We start from the raw sequence: 9,606 nt of genomic DNA, 5'->3' as shown, positions 1-9,606 counted from the left end.
TCTCCCCATTAGGAAAAGAAGGGAGCAGCTGGCATCAGAGGGACAGGGTGCTTCCGTGGAGTCTGGGCTCTAGCCAGGCCTGTGTGTGAAGACATACAGACTCTGCAGACTGCCCTGGACTTGGCCTTCCGCTGGGTCAGAGGGCCTCACTGGGTTGTTAAGAAACAGGTCATTCCTGTGGACTCCCAGGTAGCCAATCTGGTGGGCCAGACGTACTTTGGAAAACAGAAAATAGCTCTGGAACCTCACTTCCTTTTCAGACTAAGTGGCCTATATAGGTGGCTCACTGCCCCTTAACATAAAGTTTGGAATTGATTCAAAATGTGCTTCCAGGCAACAAAGAACCCTCATTATGCTATTGTTGGGTAGCTTGTGTGTCTCTTGAATTATATAAAAATAAAGCACCAGGATGACTGCCATCAGATAGGCTGATGGGTTTGGTGGGTGGGGGTAGAGCCCAGGGCCTTGTGCATGCCAGGCACCTGCTCTACCACTGAGCTCCCCCAGCCCCAGGACAGGACTGCTCGGAAGTGGAGACTTCACAGAGGTGGCTCCTCTGGTCCTAGTGATGGCATCGCAGCGGGGAGCCCCCGATGGAATCTGGTCCCCACAAAGCCCTCAGGGTGCCAGGGTCCCTCAAGGTTGTGGATGTTGATTTTGTCTCCCCAGTCAGGTAACCTGTGGACATGTGTTCTTATTACCTTCATAAGAGCGATTTTAGGACAAAGAAGGATTTCCTCTTAATTTTTTCCAAGATTGTTATTAAATGACTTTTTTTTTCTTTGACTCAATCAGCTTTTTCTGTGAGACTCCAGTTCTGCCCCACATTTCCTTATGCGTGGGTGCTTAGTGAGAGGAAGTTAGAAATAAATTCTGTGTAAAAATAAAAGTCACATGAGTGACTCTGAATTGCTGGAGAATTTTAAGAATTAGGTTGGTTTTAATGACTTTTTAATAAAACCAACTCTTACCTAAAGACTTGCCTTTTAAAATCACAGTTATCTTTTTTTTATACCTTTATTTATTTACTTATTTTTATGTGGTGTTGAGGATGGAACCCAGCGCCTTGCACTTGCTAGTTGAGCGCTCTACTGCTGAGCCACAACCCCAGCCCCTATGCACATTATTTTGATATGATGAGAGAACAACATTTAACTTACGTGAAAAAACATACATAATTCATTTTTGTACTGTGCACCTGTTATTGTACTATTTTTATTTTGTATGTATTGTAAGAATTAGAAATGGGCTAAATTATTTAAAAATATTTTGAGGCAGACTGAACAAGGGGAATGGAGAATGTCATTAAGTTCAGATCTTTTCATTTATCATTCAATATTTAATAGCACATTGGTAATTGGCAGAATATTCTTTTTTTGGAGAGGTACTAGGGATTGAACTCAGGAGCACGTGACCGCTAAGCTACATCCCCAGTCCTATTTTGTATTTTATTTATTTAGAGACAGGGTCTCATTGAGTTGTTTAGTGCCTGGCTTTTGCTGAGGCTGGCATTGAAATTGTGATCCTCCTAATTCACAATTATCTTGAGCCAACTTTTGAAGCTGTGTCCTGTCTTTTGCAGGAGGGTGTGAAGACGGAGAATGACCACATCAACCTGAAGGTGGCGGGGCAGGATGGCTCGGTGGTGCAGTTCAAGATCAAGAGGCACACCCCACTGAGCAAGCTGATGAAGGCCTACTGCGAGAGGCAGGTGCGGGCTGGCCACAGGCTGCTGCCCCAGTTCCTAGGCGGCCTGGGGACGCAGGTGCCCTCCCTCCACAGTTGCACCAGGGTTCTGAGGGCTGCCTCTGGCTGGGGCATGGGTATCTCCCATGTTCCTGCAGTTGGCAGATGGTCTTGGGCTAGTTCCCACCAGTGGGACTCTTTCTGCCCACGCCTTCATGGGTGGTGGTGCATTATGGGCAGGCACGACGCTCTGTGATGCCTCCTGGGTGGGGCTGACAGCCGGCCCAGGAGCAGCAGCTGGTATGTCCTGATGCCTCCCTTGGGTAGCCGAGATTCTCCTGCAGACAGACTGCCCTTATCACAGTTTGGTTTCCAGGGTTTAGATTTGTGTGTGTGTGGTGCTGGGATCGTGGGATTTTGGGGGCCTCAGGTGTGACAGGCAGGTGCTCTGTTTTGGGCTGCCCCTTTGTTGACCAGGTTTCAAAGTAGTCAGCCTCCTCAGTGTCCTGAGGGGTCGGCCACTTCTGGATGCTGCTGCTAGTGTCATGTGAACCTGAGGGCCACAGCTTATGCTTCGGGCCACCTGTCTTTTGCTCTCACCAGGGCCCACATGGTGTCCCTTGGGCAGGCAGGTGCTGTTCAGCCACCCCTACCGTCTTTGGATCCTGGGCTTGCTGCTCTCTGCTGTGTGCCTGTGGTGGGCCAGGCTTGCTGTTCCTGGATTCTGCCCCAGCCCTGTGGTTGGGTGGCCCTCGGCAGGGGCCTGTCCTGAGTGGGCCTCTGGATGTGGTGTGGCTTGTGAAACTGCCTTTCTTCAGCACACTGTCACCTCTGCTTTCCACACTGGCTTTGGCAGTCCCTGCTTCCAATATGTTTTAAACAAAATCTCTGGAATGCAGACCTGGGCCTCTGGCCCCCACTCTCACACCCTGCTCCTGGGGCAGCCGCTGTTGGCCCCTGGGAGTGCAGTAAGCTGCACACTCACACTCCTTCTTCCTAGGCTGTGACCTTGTGTGATTCTCAGCTGTGGAGGGTGGGAGAGGAGCCCCCGAGGTTGCCCTCTGCACACTGTCCCGTGGCCCTGAGTTGGCAGCCGTTGCATGGTCGCGGCAGGACACGTCCACAGTGCTGGGCTGCTCTCTGCTGTCTTTGCTTTGCTGGTCTGTAGTGTCTGGGTGTTGGTGGATGGAGCCCCTGCATCTTCCAGTCCTGTCCCCTGCCTCTCCTTGGTCCTGCTGAGGGCCTTGCGAGTTCCCTCTCTTCAGCAGCCACTGCATCCCTTCCTTTCAGCCTGCAGTGCAGTTTCCATGACACTGATGACGTCCCGATACAGTCGTGTGTGGGGCCCGTCTTCTCTGTGAAGCTCTGTCTTGGGTATCCTGAGCGTCTTCCTGGGCCTTAGTTTCACCTTCCTCCTTAGCCTCCCTCTCCGTCTGAAGTCGGCTTTGACTAGGGGGTGCACTCTGTCCTTCCTGGTCGCAGTCCCTCCTGGATTCTTGACCCTGCTGCAGTCACCGTCCTCCACGGTGTCCTTTGGCTGGTTTTCCTCTGTCCTGCTCTGGGTGTACCTGTTGCTGTGGGTCCCTTTCTGGACATTTCCCCCGACTCTGTCTTTGTACACGGCCATTCTTATTTCTGTCAGGATTGTAATTTCCAACAGTTCTTTGTTCCGTCTGTTCTTTGCTTGTGCCTGTTGCTCAGCAGCAGCCAGCGGCTGTCACCTTGCGGAGGGCTCTGTGTGCACGCATGTGGCCCTTCTGGTGCGTGTCCCCTCTCCTCGGTGCCTTTCCCCTTCTGTCTGAGCTCACCTTCTGTCTTTCCTGAAATGTCCTCTGCCCCTAGTTCCCTGTTCATGGTGAAGGAGGAAACACCAAAATGCTAATGGCGAGTGCTGTGCTCGGGGGTGTGTTGAGAGGCCCACATGTCCACAGGTGCTGGCCTGCTGGGCCTGCTGACTGGGGCACCCAGATGCTGCCATCTGAGGGTCACTAAGCATCCCAGGAGTGGATGGCTCTGTCCTGCATCCTGGAACACAGGTGGAGGACTGAGGGGCTCAGGCCCATTGGAGTACGGTGCCTGCTGCCAAGTCCGCGTCTCCAGGAAGTGGACATTTTGTTGGTTGCCTTGGGAGGGACACTTGGTGCCATGACATGGGGATCTGCTCAGCAGCCATCAGAATCAGCTGCATGCTGATTCTGTCCCCAGTCACTGGCTGACCCCTCCTGCAACTCATTGGTTTCTGCACCCTGAGACCCGAGGTCCATGTCCTTGGACCAGCAGTGACCAGCCCTGCAGCACAGCCTGTCTGCTGGCTCCTCCCTTCTCCATTTGTCCTTAGGGTTTGTGCCTTTTCATTTCTCCATGTTATTCCTTGCAGCTTCCGGAGGCAGCCAAGTCGCAAGCCCTGTTTGTCCTGTTGCAGGGAAGCAGAGCTGCTTGACCAATGAGTGTTTCTGTCCTCAGCCACCTTCACCTGCTCCCTCAGGACGTGGATGGGTCATTGCCCCTCCTTCCTGCTGCCCTCCATGTGGCCTTCTTGCCACTTCCTTCATTGCCACCTGACCTGTGTGTCCACGGGGACTTTGTAAAGGGGAAGCAGTGGTGCTGCTTGGCTTCTGGGTGGAATGGAGAGGGTGGATCAGGGAGGAGGAGGGTGTCAGAGAGCCGATTCCAGGGTGGTCGAGGGCCACTGTATCCATACTCAGCTGGGTCATAATTCAGTGCATGTTCAGAATTCTGATAGTTTGACAGACATTCTTGTTTCTTGAATTAAGCTGTGTTATCTGGGATACTTAATGGTGATTGCTTTTTCTTTCCAGGGCTTGTCAATGAGACAGATTAGATTCAGGTTTGATGGGCAGCCAATTAACGAAACAGACACTCCAGCCCAGGTATGAAGCCAGCTCTGTGTGTCCAGGACCTCCTCCCCATCTGCGTTTGCACAGTGGCCATTTGGAATGCTTATTTGAGAATTACCGAGGGCTGCACATAAGAGAATGCCTTACATTTTCTTGATCATTTGAATTATTAGATTTTAAGTTTTGGCATTTTGGGATGTTTTTCAAATGAGAACATGGCACTGTCAGACCTCACCCTGTCTTTGAGGTGGGATCTGAGGGTGGGGCTTGTGCTGTAGGGCCATTGGTGGGACTGCCATTGGCTTAGTCATGTTGATTTCCAGGGCCGTTGGTGGGACTGCCAGGACCCCTGCCGTGGCTCTGTGGACTCCTAGCTTGTGGTTGCAGTCAGTCAGTGGCTAGACGTGGGCCTGATTCCTGTCTCCTGTGGCATCTTGTGTGAGTGCTGCGGGTGGGCAGGGTGCCCGTCATGTCCTGTGCCATCGGAAGTGCAGGTGAGCACCCGCATTCCTCACGGCAAAGGGCCTGGTGCTGTGGTGCAGAGAGTTTGTCCCTGGAGCCAGATGTTCTCCAGCTCGAGTCCCCAGTGCAGCTCTTTCACCACACCCGACCCGTGTGGCCTCAGTCACTTGCTTTGGAGTCTCAGTTTTGTCCACCTGTGAACTGGAGATGGTACTTGTTTTTTCTTCCTTAGAGGTGGTGAGAATCAATTGGAATGTTTCACGTGAAAATATTTTTGCAAGACATTTAATAGCATAAATGTTGAAAATATTATTGTAATATTTAGCCACCTTTGGGAATATTATTGCAAAATATTATTGCAAATATTATTGCAAAAAATATTCTAGCCACCTTTGGAAATCATACATGACTAAGCCAAAGGGGTGGGCGCTGTAAGGACTCCCCAGGGAGGCAGAGAGCAGAAAGGGCTGGTGGGCATTGGGCTGGAGTGGGGAGCCAGGAGCAGGTGGCATGGAGGAGCAGTGACGCTTCCTGGCTCCAGCCTCCCCAGGTGCGTCTGCAGCGGGCCTAGAAGGGACTTCTGGGACGCCTCCTGGGAGCTCCCACTCCTGTCCTGGCCTCAGTCAGTCTTGGGAATTGCAGAAGCTCCCGTGCTTAGAGAATGGGGAGAGGTCGGAGGGTCTCTATCCCTCCTGTGTCGGAGGAGCAGGAAGCTTGTCCACCTCTGCCTTGGTCTCTGAGTGACAGGATCCCTGTCCGTAGTGGGCTTTTACTTTGTGGACCCTTCCTTGGAGATCCAGTTGCCTTTGGGTTTTGTAGGCATGACCATCGCACTTGCATGGCTAACTGGAAGCTCTTCACTGGAATTTGATTTTGTGTAGTTGTCCCAGGAATTTTAGATATTTCAGTTTACTTTATTTATTATTATTTTTTTAAATTCCTTTTAGTTGTAGATGGACACAATGCCTTTATTTTATTTTTTTTAAAATGTGGCGCTGAGGATCGAACCCAGTGCTTCCACATGCTAGGCAAGTGCTCTATCACTGAGCCCCAGCCCCAGTTTATTTTATTATTCATTTATTTTTTTGGTGGTGCTGGGATTGAACCCAGGGCCTGGTGCATGGAGGCGAACCCTTGACCAACTGTGCTGTATTCCCAGCGCTCAGTGTATTTTTTAATCACTGCTTTTCTATCAGAATTCTTAGTTGTGACTATTCTTCTGAGCTTTGTGGGAGCACTCGAGGTGGGGAGCAGTCACTGTGATTTCCCTGCGTGCTGCACAGGAGGGGTGGCACAGCACAGCAGGGGGTGACTAGGCTGTGTGTGGGGGGGCAGTCGGACATCTTCCCTTCCTCTGATGTTCCCTGTCCCTTCTTGCTGGGCTGCCTGGGACTGTGACAGCTGGAGATGGAGGATGAGGACACCATCGACGTGTTCCAGCAGCAGACGGGAGGCATGGCCTCCAGAGGGACCACCCCACACCCTGCCATCGTCCTTGCATTTGTTATTGAATGGTGAGCAACCACGCTGATCACAGAGGAGTCCGAGAAAGACAAGGACAGTCACCGAAACGATCCTCGAAGCACTTCAAGTGCAGCTCAAAACTCTGCAGGGATGAGTCTACAGCTTACATTGGGCCAATCACATTGTTCTCTTTGTGAAATGAGTTTTAAGGTTTTGGGTTTGTTTTTGTTCTCGGTTTTGTTCATCGCCCCTCTCAAAACATGTTTTCCTTCAAACCTGTGGCCAAATGTTGGCTTTCAGTCTGTGGCCAGGCTCTCACCCCTGGAGAAGTGGTCACTGCTGGAGCTACTTGTCCGAATCACGTGGAGAGCTCATGTTCACACTGTGCATCTGTGGGAGAGTGTGAGGGGTGGAATTCCACCAGGCGCATTATTAAAATTCTAAAAGCTGCAAATGACAGACTTCATCAAGCATATGGTATAGTTGAAGGCAAAATACTGGAACACTTCTTCAAAGGTAAAAAACAAAATAAGTCCTTCAGTAATAAGGCCCAAGTGCTTTCTGCTCCTGAGTGTGTCCCCTCTGGGTCTGAGGCCCAGGATGCCACCTCTGCACTCGGTGCTTGGGTGTGGGTATGTGGGCAATGATTGGCACAACCAAAACCAGCTTTTATCTTTTCAAAACCAGGAAATAATTACCATGTTTCTCATTTGGTAATTGTATTGTGGCCTCAGATTTACTTCTAACAGATAATTATGGTCTTTATATAAAGTAAGATGAAATATCACTGAATTTGCAGTTATGTTGTATAAAAGAGCTGCTTCAAAGTGTGGTTGCAAAAGAAACCCACAGAAAGGTGACTTAGTGTTCTTATGGATTTTTACTTTGCCACTGTCCAAATAAGTATCGAAATTATGCATTAGAACAGTGACTCCAGTTCTGTGAGATATTTGGGAATCTTTACCAATTAAAATGTTCATAGTTCTGCCTATCGTCCTGTAAGGATCCATTGCTGCTTGATGGCCATTCTCTGCCTTTTATAGTCACCTGACAGTGACCCATCACCTCGCTTGCTTGAGATCTTGCAGAAATGTCCTCATTTCCTGTTTTGCTGTATGGGCTCTGGTGGGATGTTGTTGGCTCTGTTGTTTGTTCACCAATTTGTACATTATGTTACCCTTTACTACTGTAAACAGTAAAGATAGTTTGGTATTCTGTCTTTTGGCTTTTATTAAACACTGCATTTGAAGGTTGGGCACATGTCATAACTCAGCAAGGCCTCTGGGGCACCTGCTTTGGAAGCTAGCTGCTGGGCAGTGGAATGCCCCGACACCTGCTCCCCCACTGGCACATCATCCATGTGGTCCACCTTCCTTTTACCCAGAGTTCATCCTCTGCCCTCACAGAGCCCACCTTTCCTTCAGCCTCACCTTCCTTGCCTGGACTCCTACGTAAAGAGGAGGAGGATTTTGGAGGCAGGCGAGTCTGGATGTTAGCTTGGGATGTTTCGGTCTTTGCTTAAGATGTGCAGTTGATGATAACTTATCCCCCCCTTTTTTTAATATAAATGTTCTCTTAGTTGTCAATGGACTTTATTTATTTATATGTGGTGCTGAGAGTTGAACCAGTGCCTCACACTTGCTGGGCAAGTGCTGTACCACTGAGCCACAACCCCAATACCACTTACCCATTTTGAAAATGAACTACTACCAATTTGCTTTGAAAAGTCTCAGTATAGGGGCTGGGATTGTGGCTCAGCGGTAGAGCACTCGCCTAGCAGGTACCAGGCCCTGAGTTCGATCCTCAGCACCACATAAAAATAAGTAAATGAAATAAAGATATTGTGTCCAGCTACAACTAAAAAATGAATATTAAATTAAAATTTAAAAAGTCTCAGTATATGATGGTGAGACAAGACCAGGGTTGAGTGGCTGAGCTGATTTGGTCCATTGCCTGTGTGAGCACTAGGACAAAGATGGAAGGCAGCTGGGACAGTGGAGCTGCAGGTCCAGCGATCAGCAGAAGCACATGGATTAAAGCACAGTGCAGAGATGGGACCATTTGCCAAATCACCTTCATGGCACATGGCGGGAGGTGGTCTGGGGGTGCCTTTGGTTTGATAAAGGAGGCCAAGAGGTACCTTGTATGTAGAACAAAGTCACTTGAGCTATTTTCACCTCAACAACCTTGAGGGTGTCCTTCATTTTTAGGAATTTATGTAAATTGTGAATTTGGAGTAATATCTTTTGGCATTAAGAAGCTTGGGGTTCGATGGAAGCCTTAGGGGATAGGGCCTACTGCAACCAGAGTTTGAGATGAAGCTTGAGGCTCCACTGCCTTGGGTAGTGGTGGTGTCTGGGTAAGCCAGGGGCCTTAGCAGCCAAGAAAGCCCATTATAGTGTTAGCACCTAATCACAGCAGGGGATGCGGGACAGCTCCCTGGGTGGCTGGGTTCTTCTCCACTCTCCAGTGGTGTGGTGCAGCTCTTAATGTGGGCTGTGCCCTCCAGCAGCTCATCGCCAGTTTCTTTTGGGATTCTTGTCTCATAAATGACATTCACGGACAATAACCAAAGGCAGGAATGAAAGGAATAGGATTTATTCAAGCGACTATAGACAGCTCCTGCAGGGGCAAGAGGAGACCCAGCAGGGGTTGCGGTCTAAATGTATCAGTGGGGCATTGCTCAATGTTTGCTAATGGGGTCTTGGGAAAATACCAATGCTATTGGTCAAAATGTACGCTGATAATCAGCCCCCGGAAAAGTACTTGGTTAGCCCTGGAGCCCGAACATTCTTGTAACTTCCATTTGGGTCTGCCTCCACTTGGGTTTTTCTGAGGTTCAGGGGAAAAAGCTTGGCTGGAATGTTTCTACCGATTACTATCAATGAGTAGTTTCTACATTTTGAAAAAAAACTTCAGTTGGGGTCCATTGACTATTCCATCTTAGGCCCCCGTGCAACTCCGTGCTGGCTGAAGGGCCTGGTCCCAGGAGCCCCCACCCGCGCCCAGCAGCCGGGGCCTTCTCCGCTGCAGACCCCGGCTGGGGCCCAGGAGCCAGGCGCTTGCTCCCACTTGCTGCTTAGGAAAGCCACACTGGTACACACCGGCTGGGCAGGACCCTCGCTGGGGGAGCACA

At 50.0% G+C, this 9,606-nt stretch overlaps 1 protein-coding gene across 1 annotated transcript; it reads left to right on the top strand.

The window, feature by feature from the left end:
- Positions 1–593: 593 nt before the first annotated feature.
- Sumo3 (small ubiquitin like modifier 3) lies at positions 594–7,687 on the top strand. The gene is made up of 4 exons (XM_048803952.1): positions 594–673; positions 1,510–1,711; positions 4,506–4,577; positions 6,408–7,687. Exons 1-4 carry the CDS (start codon positions 594–596, stop codon positions 6,522–6,524), a joined length of 471 nt encoding a protein of 156 aa, XP_048659909.1. The 3' UTR covers positions 6,525–7,687.
- Positions 7,688–9,606: the final 1,919 nt, after the last annotated feature.

The sequence above is a fragment of the Marmota marmota genome, unplaced genomic scaffold, assembly GCF_001458135.2.
Source record: "Marmota marmota marmota unplaced genomic scaffold, marMar, whole genome shotgun sequence".
NCBI classification, from domain to species: Eukaryota; Metazoa; Chordata; class Mammalia; order Rodentia; family Sciuridae; genus Marmota; species Marmota marmota.
This window is presented reverse-complemented; position numbering and strand designations above follow the sequence as displayed.